The 25,766-nt window shown below is 44.2% G+C and overlaps 1 protein-coding gene across 1 annotated transcript in view; it reads right to left on the bottom strand.

Moving 5' to 3' along the window:
- Positions 1–25,766, bottom strand: part of EGFLAM (EGF like, fibronectin type III and laminin G domains) — a 153,141-nt gene that overhangs the window by 71,841 nt on the left and 55,534 nt on the right. The window contains exon 7 of the mRNA XM_038743854.1: positions 14,277–14,443. Coding sequence (XP_038599782.1) covers positions 14,277–14,443 — 167 coding nt within the window. The remainder of the gene's footprint in view (positions 1–14,276; positions 14,444–25,766) is intronic.

Raw genomic sequence — 25,766 nt, 5'->3', positions numbered from 1 at the left:
ACTTGTACTTCCCAAGCGCTTAGTACAGTGCTCTGTACACAGTAAGCGCTCAATAAATATGATTGAATGAATGAATGAAGCCCTAGTGGATAGAGTCTGGGCCTACCTGGGTTCTAATTCCAGATCCTCCACTTTCATTCATTCATTCAATCGTATTTATTGAGTGCTTACTGTGTGCAAAGAACTGTTACTAAGCACTTGGGAGAGTACAATATAACAATAGTCAGAAACATTCCCTGCCCACGAGCTTGTCTGCTTTGTGACCTTGGGCAAGTCACATAACTTGTCTGTGTCTCAGGTCCCTCCTCTTTAAAATGGAGATTAAGACCATGAGCCCTATGTGGGACAGGGACTGTGTCCATCATGATTAAATTGCATCTACTTGTGGGGGTGATCAGGTTGGACACAGTCTCTGTCCCACATAGGGCTCACAGTCTTACTCTCCATTTTACAGATGTGGTAACTGAGGCACAGAAAAGTGAAGCAACTTGCCCAAGGTCACCCAGCAGACAAATGGTAGAGTCAGGATTAGGACCTAGTTCCTTCTGATTCCCCCATCCATGCTCAAACTGATAGGCCACAAAAAACTGTGGTATATGTTAAGCGCTTACTATGTGCCAGGTACTCTACTAAGTGCTGGGGCAGAAACAAGGTAATCAGGTAGGACACAGTCCATGTTCCACATGGGGCTCACAATCTTAATCCCCATTTTACAGATGAGGAAACTGAGACATAGAGAAGTGATGTGACTTCCCCAAGGTCACCCAGCAGACAACTGGAGGAGCCGGGATTAGAACCCAGGTCCTTCTGATTCCCAAGGCCGCGCTCTATCCACTAGGTCATGCTGCTTCTCAGCCCAAAGGTCACCCAGCAGACAAATGACAGAGTTCTTCTGGCTCCCAGGACTACACTCTTTCCAATAGGCTACGCTGCTTCTGAATAGTTAACAGCTAATGGCTTCAGCATGGTTATCAATAAAAAAAATTCAGGCAGCCCACACACACATGGATTTTTGGGCAGGTGGGCTGCCACTGGCCTTCAGAAAGCTTCCTAAGTGATGGCTCCAGCTAACCCACAGCTTCGCTGGAGGCCTCTACCCTCTGCGGCTGTGTGTGGGCCAGGGAGAGATAGCAGCTTCTTAGTCCTTGTCCACATGGTCATTGACCCTTACTGTCTCCAGCTGGGTTCCAAACCATCATCATTATTATCATTACCAACAATCAGTCTAAGTTATTTCATTTGTTAAGCAGTCTGTGTCAAGCAGACTGGGGAAAGCACAGGGAAAATTCATTCAATCGTATTTATTGAGTGCTTACTGTGTGCAGAGTACTGTACTAAGCACTTGGGAAGTACAATACAGCAATAAAGAGAGACAATCCCTGCCCACAACAGGCTGGGGGAGTTGGGGGAGACAGACATCAAAACAAGTAAACAGTAATCGATACATATACACATAAGTGCTGTGGGGTGGGGAGGTGGGAGGGAAGAGAAAACGGAGCAAGTCGAGGTGATGCGGAAGGAAGAGTGAGCTGAGGAAAAGGGGGCTTAGTTTGGGAAGGCTTCTTGGAGGAGGTGTGCCTTCAATTGGGCTTTGAAGGGGGGGAAGAGTGATTGTTTGGCGGATTTGAGGAGGGAGGGCATTCCAGGCCAGAGGGAGGACATGGGCCAGGGGTCGGCAGCAAGACAGGCGAGATGGAGGCACTGTGAGAAGGTTAGCAACAGAGGAGCTGGAATGTAGAAGGAGAAAAGGGAGATGAGGTTGGAGAGGGCAAGGTGATGGAGAGCTTTGAAGCCAATAGTGAGGAGTTTTTGTTTGATACGTTGGTTGATAAGAAACCACTGGAGATTTTTGAGGAGGGGAGTGACATGGCCTTGAAAATCATTCAAAAAAGGTCAGGGAGGGCATCACTTTTTTTTAAGCACTTATTTTGTGCCAGGCACTCTACTAAGTGGTGGAGCCAGAATTAGAACCCAAGTCCTCTGACTCCCAGGCAGGGGGTCTTCCTACTAGACCATGCTGCTTCTTTAGGTTTCCTGCTGAAATTGCCCATCATGCGGGCACTTCATCCCTTTTTCACCCACTCCCCTGCTTGAGTACAGGTCAGACTTTAGAGGAAAAAAAAATAGTAATGCAGAAATTTTAGAAGGGAACTACGTATATATTTTCAGAGCTTATTCATTCATTCAATTCATTCAATCGTATTTATTGAGCGCTTACTGTGTGCAGAGCACTGTACTAAGCACTTGGGAAGTACAAGTTGGCAACAAGTTGGTCTTGTGCCTCCATTTTTTATATTGCACTCTCCCAAGTGCTTAGTACAATGCTCTGCACAGAATAAATGCTGATCAATCTGTACTGATTGAAAAGTAATAAACCATTAGACTAGCACGCTGCTATGTACACAGTAGCTTCCCAATGACTACTTATTGGATGATGGGCTGGATACTGGAGAAACAACAGCAAAGTACACTTCAAAGTATATATCTATATCATAGTGGATAGAGCACAAGCTTGGGAGTCAGAAGGTCATGGGCTCTAATCACGGATCCGCCACTTCATTTATTCATTCAATCGTATTTATTGAGCACTTACCATGTGCTGAGCACTGTACTAAGCACTTGGGAAGTACTTGTCTGCTGTGTGACCTTGGGCAAGTCACTTCACTTGACTAGAGAAGTCACTTCACTAGAGAAGCGGCGTGGCTCAATGGAAAGAGCCCGGGCTTTGGAATCAGAGGTCATGGGTTCAAACCCCGGCTCCACCAATTGTCAGCTTTGTGACTTTGGGCAAGTTACTTAACTTCTCTGTGCCTCAGTTCTCTCATCTGTAAAATGGGGATGAAAACTGTGAGCCCCCCGTGGAACAACCTGATCACCTTGTAACCTCCCGAGCGCTTAGAACAGTGCTTTGTACATAGTAAGTGCTTAATAAATGCTATTATTGTTATTATTCTTCACTTCTCTGGGCCTCAGTCACCTCATCTGTAAAATGGGGATTGCGAATGTGAGCCCCATATGGGACAAGAACTGTGTCTGACCCCATTTGCTTGTAGTGCTCAATAGATACGATGGAATGAATCCACCCCAGCGCTTAGTACAATGCCTGACCCATAGTAAATGCTTAACAAATTGTTGTTTTTGTCTTATGCTGTCGTGTCCGACCCATAGCGATGCCACAGACACATCTCTCCCAGAATGCCCCACCTCCATCTGCAATCATTCTGGTAGTGTAGCCATTGAGTTTTCTTGGTAAAAATATGGAAGCGGTTTACCGTTGCCTCCTTCCGCCCAGTAGACCTGAGTCTCCACCCTCGACTTTCTCCCACGCCACTGCTGTTCAGCACAGGGGAGTTTTGACTTGTAGCCGATTACCTTCCAGTCACTAGCCACTGCCCAAGCTAGGAATGGAATGGCTATGATTCTGCTTGACTCTCCCTCCCATAGTCTTAAGTGCTTAGTACAGTGCTCTGCACACAGTAAGCGCTCAATAAATGCGATTGAATGAATGAATGAATAGTCAATAAAGGCGGAGGACTGGAAACTCTCTAGGTGCGACCCTGAGAGGTGGCTTAACAAATGCCATAATAATAATATTAATAATAATAATTACATATTCATTCATTCAATTCATTCATTCAATCGTATTTATTGAGTGCATACTGTCTGCAGAGCACTGTACTAAGCACGTGGAAAGTACAATTCACAACATATAGAGACAATCCGTACCCAACAAAAGGCTCACTGTATAGAAGGGCAGAGCGAGACAACAAAACAAAACAAGTAGACAGGCATCAATGCTGTGCAATATATATATATATATATATACATATATATGTATGTAATACTGAAATATAAGTCTCATGCTTGAAAGTATAAGAGCAGTTAAGCCCTTCTCTCCATACACCTATTTTCTTCCCCTATTTCCTGAATCGGTGTGTGATTTGTAGGTCATGCCAATGTAAGATAAGGCACACTCATTTGTAAATGACTCATAAAGCAGTTAGAGAATGCCTCAGACTCCATGAAGCATTTTAAAACACTTCCTCCAGATCAAATACCCTTGTGCGTAAATTAGTGTCAAGCAGATTATAAGCAGCTACATTAGCAAATGAACCATCAGGATGGACATGCTGAATTTAAGAATCAGTTGAAAAGTGTATTTTTAAAAAATTAGCACTTTCACACAGTGTGCTTGTACTGTATTGTGCTCTCATAGCCATTTTGTACACAGTAAGTGCTCTATAAATGCCATTCATTAATTAGTACTTAGACTGTTAAATCCTCTACACTGCAAGCTTCTTGCGGGCAGGGAATGTGTCTACCAACTCTGCTATATTGCACCCTTCTAAGTACTTGATACAGTGCTCTGCACATAATGAATGCTCAATAAACACGATTGACTGATTGCTTATAATGAAATAAGGATGCTTTCTGCCTAGTCACTTTGAATCCTATAAAATGATAACATTAAAAAAAAAAACAGTGGGCTGTATCAAAGACTGATTTAGGACAGGGAAAGATATGCTTTCTACCTGCACCAAGTTGAGCAATGATGAATTAGATTCCATTAGGATTCAGATTCCTTGAGTCAAGCCAATTTGTCTTGCCAATGTCTTCTCCACAATATTTCTGCCCTTTCAGCCACTACCCTGATCCAAGCTCTCATCATCTTCCAGCATGGCTCAGAGGAAAGAGCATGGGCTTGGAAGTCATTGGTCATGGGTTCTAATCCTGTCTCTGCCACTTGTCTGCTGTGTGACCATGGACAAGTCACTTAACTTCTCTGGCCTCAGTTACCTCATCTGGAAAATGGGGATTAAGGCTGTAAGCCCCATGTGGGACAACCTGATTACCTTGTATCTACCCCAGCGCTTAGAACAGTGCTTGGCACATAGTAAGCGCTTAACAAATACCATCACCATCTCCCAGCTCGTCTCCCTACCTCCAGGCTCTCCCCTCTTCAGTTTGTACCATGCTCCACCATCAGAAATATCATTCTGAACACATCGCTCCTCTTCAAAAACCTCCCAGCGGCTGCCCATTTCATTCATTCAATTGCATTTACTGAGCGCTTTCCATGTGCAGAGCACTGTACTAAGCACCTGCTGCATCAAACAGAAGCTCCTTTCAATAATAATAATAATAATGACATTTGTTAAGCACTTACTATGTACAAAGCACTGTTCTAAGCGCTGGGGTAGATTCAAGGTAATCAGGTTGTCCCACATGGGGCTCACAGCCTTAATCCCCATTTTCCAGATAAGGTAACTGAGGTACAGAGAATAATAATAATAATGATGGCATTTATTAAGCACTTACTATGTGCAAAGCACTGTTCTAAGCGCTGGGGAGGTTACAAGGTGATCAGGTTGCCCCACAGGGGGCTCACAGTCTTAATCCCCATTTTACAGATGAGGTAACTGAGGCACAGAGAAGTTAAGTGACTTGCCCATGGTCACACAACAGACAAGTGGCAGAGACAGGATTAGAATCCATGACCAATGACTTCCAAGCCCATGCTCTTTCCACTGAGCCATGCTGAAAGATGACGAGAGCTTGGATCAGAGTAGGGGCTAAAGGGGCGGAAATATTGTGGTGGAGACATTGGCAAGACAAATTAGCAATTTGAGGTAACTGAGGCACAGAGAAGTTAAGTGACTTGCCCAAAGTCACACAGCTGACAACTGGTGGAGCAGGATTTGAACCCCTGACCTCTGACTCCAAAGCCCATGCTCTTTCTCGAACTCTTCCCTTCCTGAACATTAACTCTCTTCAACCAATCCCTCAAGGGTATTTACTGAGCACTTTTATTTTCAATGGTGTTTGTTAAGCAATTACAATGTGTCAGGCACTGTACTAAATGCTAGGGTAGATATAAGCCAGTCAGGTTGGATACAGTCCATGTCCCACGTCGGGGTCATAGTCTTAATCCCCTTTTTATGGATGAGGTAACTGAAGCACAGAGAAGTTAAGTGACTTATCTAAAGTCACACAGCAGATACGTGACAGAGCTGGGATTAGAACCCAGGTCCTCTGATTCCCATGCTCTCTCCACTTAGTCATGCTGCTTCTACTTTGTGCAGAGCACTGTACTAATCAATCAACACTGGTATATATTGAGTACTTACTGTGTGCAGAAGTCTGTACTAAATGCTTGGGAAAGTAATAACAATAACTGTGGTAATTGTCAAGTGCTTTTCATTCATTCATTTAATCACATTCACTGAGTGCTTACTGAGTGCAGAGCACTTAGGAGAGTACAATGTAACAGTGAACAGACACATTCCCCGCCAGGCACTATACTTAGTGCTGGGGTACATACAATAATAATAATAATGGTATTTCTTAAACACTTACTATGTGCGAAGCACTTTTCTAAGCACTGGGGGGATAAAAGGTGATCAGTTGGCCGCATGTAAGGCTCATAGTCTTAATCCCCATTTTACAGATGAGGTAACTGAGGCACAGAGATGTTAAATGGCTTCCCCAAGGTCACACAACCGACAAGTGGAGAAGCAGGGATTCGAACCCATGACCTCTGACTCCCAAGCCCTCACTCTTTCCACTGAGCCACGCTGCTTATAATCAGGTCCCACTGGGGCTCACAGCCTAAGTAGAAGGGAGAACAGGTATTGAATCCCCATTATCTTACAATATTGCAGAGCTGGTAGAGCAATCCCTCCCCATGAAGAGCAATCGCCCAAGACCTTAGTAGAGTGCTCTGCACACAACAAGCGCTCAATAAGTATGATTGAATGAATGAAAGGACTACTAAGAACTTGTGATAGTGCATTATAGTTGATAGACATGAACCCTGCTTTCAAGAAGCTTCCTTTCCTTGCCATACCTCAGCAAACCCTCTCTGCTCCTCCCAGACAAACGTTCTTACTCTGCCTTTCACAGTAAGTAGATAAGAACAAACATATAGCAGGAGGTGGTATAAATTTATCAGAATGGCACAACTGAATAAGCTCCTTGAGAACAGGGATCATATCTACAAGTGTTACTATACTTTAACTCACTCATTCATATTTATTAAGCACTTACTGTGTGCAAAGCACTGTAAAACAGTGCAAAGCACTGAATTAAGTACTTAGGAGAGTACAATATAACAGACACATTTCTGCCCACAAGGAACTCACAGTCTAAATTACCCCTCACTGTCTCAGAGATAATCTCCCAGATACTTAGCCCAGTGCTCTGCACAGAGTAAGTGCTCAATAAATACCACTGATTCATTGATGTACAAATATACAAATTAAAATTTTCTTTCAGATCTCCCTTCTAGGCTATAATCTACTTGTGGGCAGGGATTATGCCTACCAACTGTCTTGCACTGTACTCTCCTAAGTACTTAGAACAGTGCTCTGAACCCAGTAAGTGCTCAATACCCTTGATTAATTGATGTACAAATATTCTAATTAAAATATTCTTTAAAATCTCCCCTTCTAGACTATAATCTACTTGTGGGAAGGGGCTGTGCCTATCAACTCTCCAACATTACAGAGTTCTGTCCATAGAAAACATTCAATAGATATCACTGATTGACACCTTTGCACCTAATTTCTAAAATACTTAAGTGTTAAGGGTCTGCACTATCTCTGACCCCTTGATCACACCCTTATCTGGATTGGAACGCCTTCCACCTGCAAAAATCAATCATTCATTCATTCAATCGCATTTATTGAGCGCTTACTGTGTGCAGAGCACTGCACTAAGCACTTGGGAAGTACAAGTCAGCAATATATAGAGACGGTCCCTACCCAACGATGGGCTCACAGTCTAGATGGTCATTCATTGAGTGCTTACTGTGTGCAGAGCACTGTACTAAAGGCTTAGAAAAGTGCAATTAAACAGAGTTGGTAGACACATTCCCTGTCCACAAAGAGTTTACAGTCTAGATGACTGTAAGATAAGTCTAGAGGACTGTACTAAACTCTTTGGAGAGTTTAGTACTTAGTAGACATAATCCCTGCCTTTAGTGAGTTTACAGTCTACCGTGTGCAGAGCACTGTACTCATACTTGGGAGCATACTGAGTAGGTCTCCCTACCCATCTTCAAAATCTTCTGAAAACCCACCTGTTCGTAGGCATTCTCCAACATATTTCTTCCTCCAATGGTCCAGTTCATCCCATCAGCCACTTTTAGTGCAGATGTGGAAAAAGTATGGAAGTATACACTATTCACTGATTCATTTTTCTTTACTCATGCAATGTATTACAAGTTGTACCTATAATTTTTCTCCTGCTCCCATTTCATGTATAAAATCTATGTTTACTTATCTTCCCCCAATAGACCGTAATCTCAAGGACAGAAATAATAATAATTCTGGCATTTGTTAAGTATCTACTAATTGCCAAGAACTGTACTAAGGGCTGGCGTAGTTACAATATAAATAGATGGGACACCTTCCCTGTGCCAACCAAGGGCTATGCCGTCTCAGGGAAACATCTTATCCCCGTTTTACAGATGAAGAAACTAAGGCCCGGAGAAGATAATCAATCAATTAATGGTATTTTTGAGCACTTACTGTATGCAGAGCACTGTACTAACTGCTTGGGAGAGTACAATACAACGGAGTTAGCACATTCCCTACCCATAATGAGTGACTTGGCTGAGGCCACACAGCAAGCAAGAGGCAGAATTAGAACCCAAGTCCCCTGACTCCCAAGCCTTTGCTTTCTCCACTAGGTTACACTGCTTCTCTAAGAAATCAGATACAGAAAGTGGGTCTTTCACTGTATTGCGGTCTACCAAATGTCTACTACAGTTCCCTGCCTCAGTAAATAATAATATGTGAATGAATGAAGATTTATTTATTTATTTTACTTGTACATTTCTATCCTACTTATTTTATTTTGTTGGTATGTTTGGTTCTGTTCTCTGTCTCCCCCTTTTAGACTGTGAGCCCACTGTTGGGTAGGGACTGTCTCTATGTGATGCCAATTTGTACTTCCCAAGCGCTTAGTACAGTGCTCTGCACATAGTAAGCGCTCAATAAATACGATTGATTGATTGATTGATTGATTGATCTCTGTCAATAGGACAGATCTCTCCCCATTCAGGTCTTGCTCATTGTAGGTAGGATTGTTCAAAGCCCAGTATTAAAACACCAATTACAAGGATCAACCTCAGATTATCCTCTAGACTGTAAACTCACTGTGGCCAGAGAAAGTGTCTACCAACTCTGCTGTATTGAACTTTCCCAAGCGCTTAGTAAAGTGATGTGTGTTTTGCACACAGTAAGTGCTCAATAAATATGATTGATTGATTGATTCAACTCAGAGACACCATCATTTTAGGTTTAGAGCCCCTGGTGCAGAATGCAAAAAACTCATTCGCTGACTTCCAGGTGCACATTGGCTCCTGGTCAATATAAAATAGTCAAAGCCTATTTCTGAACACGCTTGAAACCACAACAAAACTTGATTCCACTGCGCAAATGCCCTCAGTCTGACTCACTCTCTAATTAATTACAAACAATAGCATCTTTCAGTGGTCAAACTCACACAAGCAAATGCATCTTTCAATTATCCTGATTAAGCAGAGAGAGGGGCCAGATGTTACTAGGCCCTATGGGAAGTCAATCTGTCATTAGCAGAGCTAAGCTCGGTTATCTCCTCTCACAAAAGAATGCAGACAGCCACATCCAAGGATAAGCAGGAAATAAGGGGCCTGGTATGTTATACTCTTGAATATTCTTAAATATTATATTCTTGAGGTTAACCGGAAAATCTGAGGAACAAATGGAACGGGTGCTGTCCAGGAATCAGAGTCGGCAGGCAGCAAACTCCAAGAAAATATAAGTCAGTGGGAGGAAGAAACACCCATGTCAAGTTAAAGCCCACATGGAAAGGTAAAGCTACAAAAAACTAAAGAACTTGGAAACCTATGAGAGTGGAGAATATAAACACCAAGAGGGTCTACGCTTTATCTAAATGCAACTAAATGCATTCCACCAAGGAAGATACAATGATCCCCTGTGTCCTTTTAATCACTAAGCAACCAATTAAGTCCCCGAGGAACTCTGGGGTGGGGAACCAAGATTTACAGAAAAATAATAATTATGGTACTTGTTAAACACTTACTATGTGCCAAGCACTGTTCTAAGTGCTGGGGTAGATACAAGTTAATCAGGTTGGACACAGTAACCTCTCAGCTCTGCCCATCCTACTCCATCCCAAGAGTCTGTGGAAGAGGCCTAGCTGCTTCTACCCTCTTCTTTCCACCACCCCACCATGAGAAACCTATAGCGGACAGAGACAGAGGGACAGAGACAGAGGGACAGAGACGGGGGACAGAGACAAAGAGAATAACAGAGTGAGAAAGCAGCAAAGATAAAGACAGAGGCAGAGAAAGACAAAGAGAGGCAGAGACAGGAAGGCAAAGACAGAGAGAGATTGATAAAGACAGAGTAATAGACTGAAAGGAACAGAGAGTCAAAGGGAGAAGGGAGCAGAGAGGGAACACGAGAGTCTCAGGGCCCAGGAAAGGACAAATGAGATGGAGGACCTGCCGGTAGGAAAGGCCCTGGAACCACTGTGATGGTAACAAAAAGGGGGACTCCTGGCAATCAATACAATAAGAGGGAAAGGAACCAGTTCCCTGTTGTTCTTCTTCCTCTTCCTCCAGTCCCCGGGACCCACTGGGAAGATCAGGGAGAAGATTGTTTCTTCTGGATTGGATCCCAGCAATGCAAAGAGAACTCCTCCCTTCCACGGGGAGTGTCCTAGCCATCTATCTGGGAGCAGCAGTTCGCAAGGGTAAACCCCAAACTGGAGACCCATCTCGGCTGAGCCACAGGAATAAAGGAAGGAAATGCCATGTCAGGGACAATGTGGGGAGAGTGGAGGGGAGGATTGTGGCTTCTTGGTGATCAGCAAGGTGCACTGGCCCTCAGAAAAGTGGGTTTTGCCCTCCCCTGCTTTAACTTTAGCCCATATAAATTTCTGTTGGTCCAAATGTACTCTGTGAGTTGTCATTCATTCAATCATATTCACTGAATGCTTACTGTGTGCAGAGCACTGTACTAAGCGCTTGGGAAGTACAAGTTGGCAACATAGAGAGATGGTCCCTACCCAACAACGGGCTCACAGTCATTGAGGTCTTCTCTCCGATCATGCGTTGGGAGAGGGATGGGCAGGGAAATGAGTCTTTTTTGTTGTAGTGTACTCTCCCAAGTGCTTAGTAGCAGGCTAGGAACACAGTAAATGCTCAATAAATATGACTGACTGGTTAGGGAGTTTATCAGCCAGAAAAGTTAAACTAGAAGACTTGGGTGGTTTAGACCAGACGGTTATATTTCACTTGTGCTTTCCAGTGAGATTTACTTTTGGGTCGGCAGTGGAGAATGTTATTTTGTGGAGTTTGGCTTCCTCAAAATTACACGCTGTTTCTGTTTCATGATTATTTGGGAGTTTGTGGAGTGGGAGCCTGGCCCAAGAGCTGAAACCTCTTCTCCGCTCCTTTCGCCAAACCTCCTAAGAAAAAGGGCAGCCTGGCTACCTCCCCATCTCCAGCCAGATTTAAATGCATAGTAGAGGTCAAGGGCAAAATTGTAAATTTCCTTGCTCACCACTGTTAATACCTGTAAGACAATCTGCCTCTGGTTACATTTCTGGGGGAGACTCAGATGCTTAATTGAACGGGCAAATTACTGGAGCTTGTCTTATAGAACAGCTGTCTCCCAAGGGAGCCTAAGCAAAAACCAAAGCAGCTAGAACCCTCTACTCACAACTGTCAGATTTGAGCTTTGGATGAAAGTGGGTCAGTGAAGGAATTCAACTCCTCTCTTCCTCTGACAGGCCCTGTAGATTATCAGCTTTCCGAGTGTAAAGAGTTTAAATCTGCTTCCAGCGTCAGGTGGTTAAGGATCTCTTTCCACCTGATTTAAACCGTGTCATTTTTCCTGTGCAAATGAGAGCAGTACCCTCCCTCCCCACTTCTAAGGGGGAATTATTCCATCGATGACATTTATTGAGTGCTTATTGTGTGCAAACACTGTACTGAGCACCTGAGAGAGTAAAATAGGGTTGGTAGATCGATCCCTGTCCACAAGGACCATATAGTCTAGGAGGGGAGACAGGATGAATGGCGTCATATGACTGGTATAATTAGGTAGCTTACACTGCCACAGTGTATGACACTCACAGGGAGTCCCATGAGGGTAGACCTAGTAAACAATGTATGGACTAGTGGAGTCAGAGGACCTGGATTCTAATCCTGCCTCTGCCACTCGTCTTCTGGGTGACGTTGGGCAAATCACTTTAACTTCTCTATGCCTCAGTTACCTCTTCTGTAAAATGGAGATTAAAGCCATGAGCCCCATGTGGGACATGGACTGTGTCCAACCTAATTATCTCGTATCTTGTATCAGTGATTGGAACACACCAAGTGCATAAACAAATACCATAAAGTATAATCAACTCTCCTAGAATCAAGTTTTCACCACGTGCTTTAGATTGAACACAACCCTTCTGAAAACACACGTTTACCTGGCTATGAGGGAATGTGATGTTGAAGCAGTTTTGCCCTTGTGTCAGTGAGGATTAGGCATAGGTACTGTAGTATTTTTAGGTAACTTGAAAAGAAACGTGGTCTAATGAAAGGGGCATGAGCTCGGGAGCCAGGAGACCAGAGGGCCAATCCCAGCTTGGCCACTTGCCTGCTGCTACAAGTCCCTTCAACTTCTCTATGCCTCAGTTTCCCCATCTGCTAAAATGGGGAGGACACCTGTTCTTTCTGCCCTCCCTCCCCTCAGTCTGTGAGTCTCATGTGGGTCAGGCACTATGTCTGGTCTGTATCTCAGGACTTAGTACACCTCCAGTCATATAGTAAACATTTAGCAAAGGCCACAGTTATCATCCCATTCTCCGTCGGCCACCACACACCTGATCCCTGATTAGAGAAGCAGCATGGCTCAGTGGAAAGAGCACGGGCTTGGGAGTCAGAGGTCATGGGTTCAAATCCCGGCTCCACCACTTGTCAGCTCTGTGACTTTAGGCAAGTCACTTCACTGTGCCTCAGGTACCTCATCTGCGAAATGGGGATGAAGACTGTGAGCCCCACGTGGGACAACCTGATCAACTTGTGTCCTCCCCAGTGCTTAGAACAGTGCTTTGCACATAGAAAGCACTTAAATGCCATCATTATTATTATTATGCTAGAAAGCCATCCAAAAATCAATCGTATTTATGAACAGAGCACTGTACTAACCACTTGGAAGAGTACAACACAACAGACCTACACACAACGGGATTATAGTCTAGAGGGGGAGATAGATTTCCTCTCCTCCTCCCCATCCGCCGCCCTACCTCTTTCCTCTCCCCACAGCTCCTGTATATATATTTGTACAGATTTATTACTCTATTTACTTTACTTGTACATATTTACTATTCTATTTATTTTGTTAATGATGTGCATTTAGCTTTAGTTCTATTTGTTCTGCCGATTTGACACCTGTCCACATGTTTTGTTTTGTTGTCTGTCTTCCCCTTCTAGGCTGTGAGCCTGTTGTTGGGTAGGGACTGTCTCTATATGTTGCCAACTTGTACTTCCCAGGTGCTTAGTACAGTGCTCTGCACACAGTAAGCACTCAATAAATACAATTGAATGAATTAATATGAATAAATTATGATTATGTACATATGGGCTGTGGGACTGAGGGAGGGGGTGAATAAAAGGTGTAGGGCAATGTAGAATAATAATAATAATGATGATGATAATAATAATAATAATGGTATGTGCCAGGCACTGTTCTAAGCTCTGGGAAGATACAAGGTAATCAGGTTGTCCCACGTGGGGCTCACAGTCTTAACCCCATTTTACAGATGAAGCAACTGAGGCACAGAGAAGCAAAGTGACTTGTCCAAAGTCACACAGCTGACAAGTGGCAGAGCCAGGAATAGAACCTACAACCTCTGACTCTCAAGCCCGTGTTCTTTCCACTAAGCCATGTTGCTCCTGGGCCTGGTCAGGGAAGGCCTCTCGAAGTTGTATCTTCAATAATGCTTTGAAGGTGGGGAGAGTGTCAAATATGAAGATGGAGGGCGTTCCAAGCCAGAGGCAGGACGTGGGAGAGAAGTAGATGGTGAGATAGATAATATCGAGGTACAGTGAGCAGGTTGACATTAGAGGAACAAAGTGTGTGAGGTGGATTGTAGTAGGAAAGGAGAGAGGTGAGGTAGGAGGGGACAAGATGATTAAGTGCTGTAAAGGAGTTTCGGGTTGATGCAAAGTCAAAGACAGCGTCCCGACAAAGAATGGGTGTACTCACGGCGGGTTCGGACAATGGCGCTGGGCGCACTGCGTGTGCTTGCTCCAAAGGCGTTCACCGCCCTTACCACAAACTGGTACTGGGTATCTGGAATGAGTCCCTTGAGCACCATAGAGACCGTTGGTATCTGCTCTTTAATTAGAGTCCAAGCACTGTCAAGATCAGGCCTGGAGCATTATGGGAGGAAGAACAAGGAAACAGTCATCGTTCAGTCACCTCAGAGGGCAAAGAAAGCAGTTTGGGGAAGACTCACCACATCGGTACCCTCACAAGCCAGAGGGAGCATTTATCAACTCCATAATCATCCTGCTAAATCTTCGGTCATTTATGTCAAGGGACCTTCAGTACTGGTGCTTACATAGACACCAACCATCCCTTTCCCCTCCCTTCCCCAGAGCCTCCTGACATTTCTGAGACATGCTCACCCTGCTTCTGAGGCACTCTAGATGCGTTTCCCAAATAAGCTTCTGCCCGTGACCCTTGTCCCTGGGAGGTCAGAGGCAGAGAGTTGCAGTTCAATCCCAAACCACCACAAAGAGTTTATGCAGAAGCCTAGCCCATGAAACTAATAAGAACAAGTTTTATAGGGCAGCTAATTGTCCTAATCCTTCTGGGGAGGAATCCAGTCATTCTGGCAAAACATTGTCCAGGAACAGCCGATGGAAAACTCACCCCTGTCTGAAGCAATCTGGGAAATTTATTATTCACAAAGACCTAATACTGAAGACAGTTTTCCCAAATTGGTTACTGCCTGTCTTCTCCAGGAATTATGGGGTTGTTAACAGCAGAGACTGTGTGTGTTGTGGTTATTGTACTCTCCCAATACCCTAGAACAGTTTCCTGCCATCAGCAGGCAGTCAGTATGGTGCCCTACTCTCAGTGCCCCCCCACCAGTTCAGTGCCTTGCCCTCAATGGGCTCACAAGTGCTTCTACTGAAATGGAATTAGAGTTTCCAAGTGGAAGGTGCTACTATTACTGAATGTTTTGTCACAGAGGACATGGAGGACTATTTGGGAAAACAAACCTGCCCTAATGAATACTGCCCAGTCACTATGTAATCACTGAGGAGCCGGACTGCCCAAGACAGGGAATGATGAGGTCTCCTGCTTCTCTTGCTCTTTGCTCTGAACCACTTCTCTGCCCAAGAAGAGGAAGGTGAGGAGTTGAGGCCTGAAGATAAGCCTCCTTCCTTTTAGCAGCTCTGGCCAAAGATTTCATGGAGCAAGGGGGTGAAACACTGGGTCTAAAGGAGATACCTACATTGTTTGGAGCTTCTCTCATTTACTCTCTTCCTTCCACAATCAATCAGTGGAATTTATTGAGCGCTGGGTGCAAAACAAGAGCTTGGGATAGTACAACAGAGTTGGTAGTCCTGTACCCTGCCCACAAGGAACTTACAGTCTATAAGGAGACACAGACATCAATATAAATGAATTACAGATAAATGCATTAAGTGCTGTAGAGCTGATGGTGGGATAAATATCAAATGTTCAAAGAGTATCGATCCAAGTGCATAGGGAATGCAGAAAGGAAAGGGAGTTGGGGAAAAGACGGCTTAATCAGGGATGGTCTCTTGGAGGAGATGTGATTTTAATAAGGCTTTGAAGGTGGGGAGGGTGGTGGTCTGGTATCTATGAAGGGGGAGGGAGTTCCAGGCTAGAAGGAGAATGTGAGAAAGGGCTCAGCAGTGAAATGGATGAGATCAAATCACAGCAGGCAAGCAGGCCCTGGTAGAGCGAAGTGTGCAGGCTGGGTGAGAGATCAGTGAAGTAAAGTAGGAGGGGACCAGCTGACTGAGTGCTTTAAAGCCATACCACAAGAAATGGGACTGTGACTGCAAGAAACATGCTAGCCACTGAGAAGGAAAATACACATAAAATAAAATACACATAAAATCTTCTAGGACTGGTCTCATCTCCTGCTTTATTAGTCGAGTTGGGAGCTGTGATGATGGGCTAAGAGCTGTGAAGGACCACTCTGATGCTATTTTATTTGCCACATAGAAGGTACCTGGACAGAGAATTGGGGGGTCTCTCCAAGGAAAGGGGAAGAGGGACTGTGATACCAGCCCAAAGCCAGCAGCTTCACTTCCGAGTTAAGCCTATCTTCAAAGAAAATAGGAAAGCAAGCAGGAGGAAACACATTTACAAACTAAAATTAGGACAGAGTAAGTTTTCCAAGGAAAGCCAAATGGAAAAAGCCAAGAGGAAAGAATGGGAAAGATGTGACCTTTATAAGATCATTCTCGTGTCCTTCCCTACCATGTTTTTGTGATATTTATTGCACCAAATAACCTCTAGGGATTTCCCCAAATAGGTCACTGTTTCCACAGGACCTGCTGCAAATATCTCAAGGATTCTTCATGTGAAAATTTTAACTCAGGATGGTGAATTTCCTGTTCACTTCTATTCCCCCAGTAATTTATATTCAATGTTATTCCCCCAATAATTTTCACTGGCCTTGATTGTGCCATCCCATTAGTGATCCTCAGCACTGATGGAGGTGTTGATTTACATACCTGGCTTATTAATTCATTAATTTCATTTTTCTTTGCTTTTGCAATCACTAGTTCTGGAGATTGTTTCCCTCTTGCTCACACACTGAATTTGCAACTGCCTCTCTGCCTCATAATATTATGGTACGTGTTAATCACTGACAATGTGCAGTGCACTGTACTAAGTGGTGGGGTAGATATAAAATAATCAGATTGGACACAGTCCCTGTCCCACATGAGGCTCCCAGGCTCAGTAGGAGGAAGTAGGATTGAATGCCCATTTTATAGATGAGGAAACTGAGGTCCAGAGAATTCAAGTCACTTGGCCAAGGTCACACAGCGGGGAAGTGGTGGAGCTGGGATTAGAACCCAGGTCCTCTGACTCCCAGGCTTATATTCTTCCTATTAGCCCCCACTTCTTCCCATGAGATTGTATCTCAAGGGACCATGTCTTCCACTTTCATTGAATTCTCCTAAGCATTTAATTTAGGGCTCTGCACTTGGCAGGACTCTGCTTCAGAATGCACTTTTTTTTAAATCAGTCAACCCATGATTGGATTGAACTCTCACTCCGATCTTTTTTCCATGAAGAGAGAAGAAAGGAGGAATTAATTGATAAATTCAACCTGAATGTATTAATAGAATTTGTAAAGTACCCAGCAGGCTACCTATGGGGACAGGGAGGACATCTGATTTTTTCTTCTTTTTACTTGACACTTTGCCTGGATTTAAGAGGGCTTGGGTGAGAGACAAATGGCAGCACAGACAACCTGGGGCACTGTTTATTCACATGACAGTAGGGTGTGCTTAATTCCTCCATCCCAGCTCTAGTCGTTTGAATACTATTAAATAAGACTGACTGGCTGACTAATCACCACTCAAGACAGCTGGAGTGGTGGGGAACTCTTGAACTGTTCCCTGTCCCACACTCAGTTCCCTCCCCCCATTCTATCAAACCCCAACTTAGAGCAGGAAGCTGCAGGAGGAATGGGACCCCACCCTCCAACATGGAAAGTATTCCTCGTTCCAAATTCCCAGTTTCCTGCTGATTCATTCATTCAATCAAATTTACTGAGCACTTATTGTGTGCAGAGCACTGTACTAAGTGCTTGGGAAAGTACAACACAACAATAAACAGTGATATTCCCTGCCCACAACAAGCTTACAGTCTAGAGGATGGAAAAGAAGGGGATGGAAAAGGGTCAGAATCAACAAGAGTAGAAACAGGAATATGTGAACCAGGCCAGACTTGTAGGGATGAGGGGCCAGACTGGGATTTCAGAGGCCAAGAGTCCAGGCTGGGATGCTTTAAACTGAAGCAGTGTGGCTTAGTGGAAAGAGCACAGGCTTGGGAGTCAGAGCTTGTGGGTTCTAATCCCAGCTCCACCACGTCAGCTGAGTGACTTTGGGCAAGTCATTTAACTTCTCTTTGCCTCAGTTACCTCATCTGTAAAATGGGGATCAAGATTTTGAGCACCACGTGGGACAAACTGATTACCTTGTATCTACTCCTGTGCTTAGAACAGTGCTTGGCACATAGTAAGTGCTTAACAAATATCATTATTATTATTATTATCATCATCCCAGACTCCACACTCCTCCCATCCCATCCAAGCTCCACTCAAATGAATGCCTGGCCCTCTAGACACATTGACCCAAATGGGATTATGGGCAGAGTTAAATGCAGAATCCCATAAACTGTGGATGTTATGACTGGACGGAAAGAATGGCATTCTTCAATTCTGACCACCAGCTGAAAAAGACAGGAGTGACTGTCTTTGTCACTCGTATGTTCTCTACTAAAGCAGTATATTTGTATAAGGGAAACACAATTTGGTGGGGAGGATAGACTGTGAATGGTGCTGAGCAAGCCGTTAGCACTAGAATCCATTCCTCCAGGAGGTTTGCCTTTCCCAAGGCTCATCTGTTGTTCCCAATGGGAGATTCCATCATCCTCCTCAAAGCCTAGAGGTGGTCTGCCCCATGCCACAGTCCTAACTGAACCTCAACCAATGCTTTCATTCCATCAACAGGCCAGTCAATCCTATCAGAGGACCATGAAGCCTGAGGTAACTATGTCATCATAAATCGACCTCAAGTCGCTTCAGCCAAACCAACACTGCAAGAGACCCCCTTGCTTGGTCTCCCCATCTTTTTGAGTAGGAGGGGTAAGAGAGCAACTCAAGGTCTCACCAAGAGGGTCTCGGGGAAGATATGACCACCACAATTTTCAGCAGGATCAACAGACCCTCTCCTTTCTTACTGCATCATCATCAACAATGGTATTCATTGAGTGCTTACAATGTGTAGAGCACTGTACTAACTGCTCAGGAGAGTCATGCCTGGGCTTTCCGCTATTAGTCCTATTTCCTTTAATCGGTCAATAGTAGCTGTTGAGCATCTACTGTGTGCAGAACATTGAACTCTAATAATAATTATGGTACTTGTTGAGTACTTACTATGTGACAAGTACTATTCTAAGGGCTAGGATAGATGGAAGTTAATCAGGTCAGACAAAATCCCTGTCCCACATGGAGCTCACACTATTATCCCTGCTTTACAGATGAGGTAAATGAGACCCAAAGAAGTTAAGTCACACAGCAGGACCTTGGATTAGAAACCAGGTCCTTTTGATTCCCGGGCCTGTGCTCTTATCCATTGGGTCATGCTGCTTCTCGGTACCTGGGCAAGTGGGTATCTACGGCATGCAGGACACTGTACAGGCTGTCAACTATGTGCCAGGAACTGTACTAAGTGCTTGAGAATGTAGAGTAAGAGATGCTATTATTGCCCTCAAGGAGTTTAAAATCTAACAGGGCAGACGGACAGAAATAATAGTTACAAATGGATGGAAGCAAAAAAGAACTATACAATTGTTGAAAGCATCAATGTGGTAAGAGGTAGAAAAATAAATAATTCCAAATTAGGCAGCCATCTAAGTGGCTAACCCTCCAATTCAACATCCCCTCCCCTAGCCAAACGATAGCTATTTTTTTAAAAAAGACCCCAGTTTAAATTTTTTCCTATTCTTCCTCTCACTTTGTGGAGGAGGTCTTCCCAGTGCCTCTGTCCCAGCCTCCTCCTACCCGATGCTTCCTGTAAAGGGACTAGCACAGAGACCTTTGCCCCATAAGCATCATGGCCCTGGCCATGAAGCACCTCAGGGAAGAATGGACCTGGGAGGGAGAAGAAGCTGCCCCCCATGTAGATATGAGAAGCAGTGTGTCCCAGAGGACAGAGAACAGGCCTTGGAGTCTGAGGACCTGGGTTCTAATCCTGAGTCTGTCACGTCTGCTGAGTGACCTTGTGCAAATCACTTAACTTCTCTGTGTCTCAATTCCCTCATCTGAAAAATGGGGACTCAGTGTCTGTTCTGCCTCCTACTTAGACTGTGAGCCTCATGTGGAACCTATCTTGTATTTACTCCAACACTCAGGATAGTGCTTGGCAATTAGAAAGCACTTAAATATTTTAATTATTATTACACAAGAAAAGCACTCTCTCCAGAAAACCATGGAGAGAGTTTGTGAGGAATGGGTTCTGTTATGCAGCACATCCAGATGTCTAGAAAACGAGCTGAGTAACTAGCTAAGTGCTTCAGCAATAGAGCTGGTGCTGGGCAGGCTCGTGGAGGGCTTTTATACTCCCTTTTTTAAAAAAATGTGTTTGTTAAGCACTTTCTATGCTCATCAGGTTGGACACAGTCCCTGTTCCACATGGGGACCATAGTCTTAATCCCCATTTTACAGATGAGGTAACAGGCACAGAGAAGTGAAGTGACTTTCCCAAGGACACACAGCAGAATAGTGGAAGAACTAGGCTTACAACCCAGTTCCTTCTGATTCCAAGGCCAATGCTCTATCTACTAGGACACACTGCTTTCTTCCCTAGCATACTGGGCTAATAGCCAAAGCTAGTTCCCCAGTTGTGTGTGACTGGAAAATCAACTATGTTTTAGGGGAAGTAATGGGAGAAGCAGGATAACGGAATACCAAGGATCATCTTAGGTGGGTATGGAATGGATTGCATTTTGTTTCTCCTCAGCTGTAGACAAAGAAGAGCAGCGTAGCCTAATGGATAGAGCCCGGGCCTCAGAGTCAGAGGGACCTGAGTTCTAATCTCAGCTCTGCCACTTGTCTGTTGTGTTTCCTGGGGCAAGTCACTTCACTTTCTCTGTGTTTCAGTTACCTCATCTGTAAAATGGGGATAAAGACTGTGAGCCCCATGTGGGACATAATAATAATAATGATGGTATTTGTTAAGCACTCACTATGTGCAAAGCACTGTTCTAAGTGCTGGGGGGATACAAGGTGATCAGATTGTCCCACGTGGGGCTCACAGTCTTAATCCCCATTTTACAGATGAGGGAACTGAGGCCCAGAGAAGTTAAGTGACTTGCCCAAAGTCATACAACTGACAATTGGCAGAGCCGGGATTTGAACCTGTGACCTCTGACTCCAAAGCCTGGGCTCTTTCCACTGAGCCATGCTGCTTCTCCACAGTTGGACATGGACTGGGTCCAACTCGATTAGCTTGTCTCTACTCCACCGCTTAGTACAATTCCCGGCACACAGTAAACACTTAAATACCACACACAAAAAAGAGGAATTATTGCCCAAGAAATGACTGCTGATGGCACTGTTCCTTCAAGCATCTTGTGATTTCCTGAAAATTCAGGTTTGGCTGGGGCAGAGGGTCTGATTTAAAGATATCTGAAACGATGCATCTCCCTCCTGAAATTACTTCTTGCACTTGATCTTCGAAGCGTTCAGAGTCTTGAAAAAATTTTTACATTTCACAATAACATATATATAGCCTGGAGAAACCAGGACAGAGAGGAAACTGTGGAATCCCCAGGAATGTGACACCCTGTTTTAAGAGGACAGGCATCCAGAGCCCTAACTACTTCTGCTGCTCAGTTGATTGTCCAAATTGATTCTAATCGTGGCTCTTCCAATTACCTACTGTATAACCATAGACTAATCATTTAACTTCTCTTTACCTCAGTTGACTCATCTGTAGAATGGGGATTCAATAACTGTTCTCCCTCCTAGACTGTGAGACCCATATGGGACAGGGACTGCATCCAACCTGATTAATTTATACCTACCCCAGAGGTTAGAACAGTGCTTGACATAAGTGCTTAATGAATATCATAAAAAAATTAGTCAATTTGACCTTCAGCATCCAGCTTGACTTCTAAATTACAGATCGGGCCCAATACACCTGGCTAACTGACAGATGGATAAATCAGCAGAAAGACAAACTCGGTTGGCAATCTGTCCAGAGCAAGCTTTCCATTTATACCTCAGAAATGACGTCCAACACCATTCGCTCCTTACGCCGGAATTACATTCATGTCAGCTTACATCAATCCGACTCAACACTATTTTAGGAAAGCCGGCTTCAGAGGTGACGGGTGCCCCGAGTAATGAGGTTAGAGAGATGCATGTCTGAAAATGCCCCCACAGACCTCGGTCTGACTCAGACATGCACGTGGCGCCTCAAGCCCAGCCCCAGTGTGTATCGCTGCCCCAAGATCTTCAACGCCATCGATAAAGGTAAAACACAAATAGATTTGCTTAGAAAGCAACACTTCGAAATGCAACATTTAAGCTGATGGGTCATGTGGTCAATTCTCCTCTGCATCTTGCACTGAGCGCAAGACAGCTTTTCACCTCCAAGGTGAACATTTCCAAGGTAAACTGAAAACAACAAAAACTTCACCTTTTTGAACAGCTGTGACTGCAGCCATTTTTTTTTTTAACATTTCCAGGACACTCTTTGGGTCTGAAAAAATCCCAGTGTTCATCTTTATCCTTAAGAATTCATGAGTGCTTATGTGATGGCAGCTTCTATGTCTTCTGGTATTTGAGAACAAACCAGTCTTTCCTTTGTTTAATGATTCATTTGAGATGCTTGATTATTTCAGAGCAATCAAGCATCATCCTAGGGCCCTGGAGGTATTGATATTCCCTGCTTCATCCAGTGAAATGGTTCGTCTTGCATTCACAGTAGCCAGGGCTCCTTGGCAGGACTATTAAAATATCTCATAGGATTGTGGACTGAAATATGTAAAATTTCACGCTTCTTATATTCTTGTTCTGCTTGCTTGCTCCATGAAGGCAGGATGCATATGAATTGCTTCTGTTCTCTCCTGAGCACTTAATACAGGACTTTGCATTTTGCAGGTACTGAATAAATGCTATTTATTAACTAGTGTTTTGAAGGAACTGATCCATCAGTATATGGACTAACCAAGAGTGAAACTGGATGGGCCTGAGCTCACAGAAGGGCTAAAATCCAGAAGCAGTATCCTAGCCCTAACACCTTTGTTTGATATTTCAAAAAGAAGAGAAAAAGAAAGACAGGGATATAAGATTACAATTTCAAGAAAGATAAAATAGATGGATGTAATCCATGGATTCCTTGTGTGGCGTAGTGGATAGAGCATGGTCATGGGTTCTAATCCCACTCCTCCACTTGTCTGCTGGGTGACCTTGGGCAAGTCACTTCACTTCCCTCTGCCTCCATTCCTTTGTAAAATGGGGATGGAGACTATGAACCCCACGTGGGACAGGGACTGCTTTCAACCTGATTTGCTCGTAGGCACCTAGTAAGTGCTTAAGTATCATTCATTCATTCATTCAATCATATTTTTTGAGCGCTTACTGTGTGCAGAGCACTGTACTCCATTATTACTATTATATTATTATTATTACTATTATAATTATTATTATTACAGCCACAATACCTAACATTTTTACACAAGTCTCACAAGCCCGCAATCTTGGTGTCATCCTTGACTCCACTCTCTCGTTCACCCCTCACATCCAATCTGTCACCAAAACCTGCCGGTCTCACCTCTGCAACATCGCCAAGATCCACCCTTTCCTCTCCATCTGAACCGCTACCTAGCTAGTTCAATCTCTCATCCTATCCTGACTGGATTACTGCATCAGCCTCCTCTCTGATCTCCCATCCTCCTGTCTCTCCCAACTTCAGTCTATACTTCACGCTGCTGCCTGCATCATCTTTGTGCAGAAATGCTCTGGGCATGTTACTCCCCTCCTCAAAAATCTCCAGTGGCTACCAGTCAACCTACACATCAAGCAGAAACTCCTCACTCTCAGCTTCAAGGCTCTCCATCACCTTGCCCCCTCCTTCCTCACCTCCATTCTCTCCTTCTACAGCCCAGCATGCACCCTCTCCTCCTCTGCCACTAACCTTCTCACTGTACCTCATTCTCGCCTGTCCCGCCGTCAGCCCCCGGCCCACGTCCTTCCCCTGGCCTGGAATGTCCTCCCTCCATACATCCGCCAAGCTAGCTCTCTTCCTCCTTTCAAAACCCTACTGAGAGCTCACCTCCTCCAGGAGACCTTCCCAGACTGAGCCCCCTTTTTCCTCTCCTCCTCCCCAACCCCCGCCCTACCTCCTTTCCCTCCCCACAGCATCTGTATATATGTTTGTATGGATTTATTACTCTATTTATTTTACTTATACATATTTACTATTCTATTTATTTTCTTAATGATGTGCATCTAGCTTTATTTCTGTTTATTCTGATGACTTGACATCTGTCCACATGTTTTGTATCTCCCCCTTCTAGACTGTGAGCCCATTGTTGGGTAGGAACTGTCTCTATATGTTGCCAACATGTACTTCCCAAGCACTTAGTACAGTGCTCTGCACACAGTAAGCGCTCAATAAATACAACTGAATGAATGAATAAAAGTCATCCCCCCCATTCCTGTCTTAGTTATTCAGCTACTTGATTTCACTCCTTTAGACCTTCACCATGCTGATTCAGCTTCCCCAAAACAACAGAGCCCTCTGTTAACTATCTCCTGCCACAAACATCCCTGCTCCTTAATGTTTTTAGCCCTCCATTAATCCCTCTTTGACCTTGCCTCGAATTCTCCTGTGATTTTGATTTTCCTTTTTCCAGAGGATTTCCCAGAGACAATGGAAAATGGAGCTTAATTGGGGAATGCTTCATAGAGGAGGGTGGTAGTCTGAATAGATATGTTGGATTAGCAGATTTGAAAAGAAAGGGAGTATGAGGCTGGAGAAAGGGCCTGAACGAGTAGATGGGTACAGAAGAGGAGAATGGGACACAGTGAGAAGCTGAGTTTAGGAGGAACCAAGAATGTGAGCTGGGATGCGATGGGAGACTAGAACTTGATGCAGAATTTCAAGAGTTTCTACTTACTGCAGAGAAGAATGGATAACGATTGGCGACTTTGAGGCCCAGTGAGACATGTGCAGATGACATTTTAGAAAAAATGGCCTGCAGATACCTCAAAACTGGTTTCTCAAATTCTTAGATCCACAGTGTGGTTCAGGTACATTCAGGGAGATAGGGTCAGACAGATGGAGCAAAACAAAGAGGACTCTGAAACAGAAGAGATGATGGCCAAAGGAGGTGATGCCATTATCTGTCTCCTAATAGGGGCAGAAAGGGGCTGGCTTTGCCCAAAGTCATCAGATTTTGGGTCAGAACCAGGATTTGATACCTTAGCGGGCCCAGAGCTTTAGACACTGAATAAACCCAGTCCCCATTAGACTATAAGCTCACAGACATCTAGGGATGGTGAATTTCACTTTTGTCATGTTTACCATTCATTTATTGATTCATTCAGTTGTATTTATTGAGTGCTTACTGTGTATAGAGCACTGTATTAAGCAACTGGAAAGTACAATTTGGCAACAGATAGAGACAGTCCCTACCCAACAACGGGCTCACAGTCTAGAAGGGGGAGATAGACAACAAAACAAAACAAGATGACAAGTGTCAATACCATCAAAATAGATAAATAGAATTATAGATATATGCACATCGTTAATAAAATAGAGTAATGAATATATACAAATGAACACAAGTGTTGTGGGGAGGGGAAGGGGATAGGGAAGAGGGAGGGAGTGGGGGAGGAGCAGAGGAAAAAGGGGGGCTCGGTTTGGGAAGGCCTCTTGGAGGAGGTGAGCTCTCAGTAGG

This window comes from Tachyglossus aculeatus, chromosome 3 (genome assembly GCF_015852505.1).
Source record: "Tachyglossus aculeatus isolate mTacAcu1 chromosome 3, mTacAcu1.pri, whole genome shotgun sequence".
NCBI lineage: Eukaryota > Metazoa > Chordata > Mammalia > Monotremata > Tachyglossidae > Tachyglossus > Tachyglossus aculeatus.
This window is presented reverse-complemented; position numbering and strand designations above follow the sequence as displayed.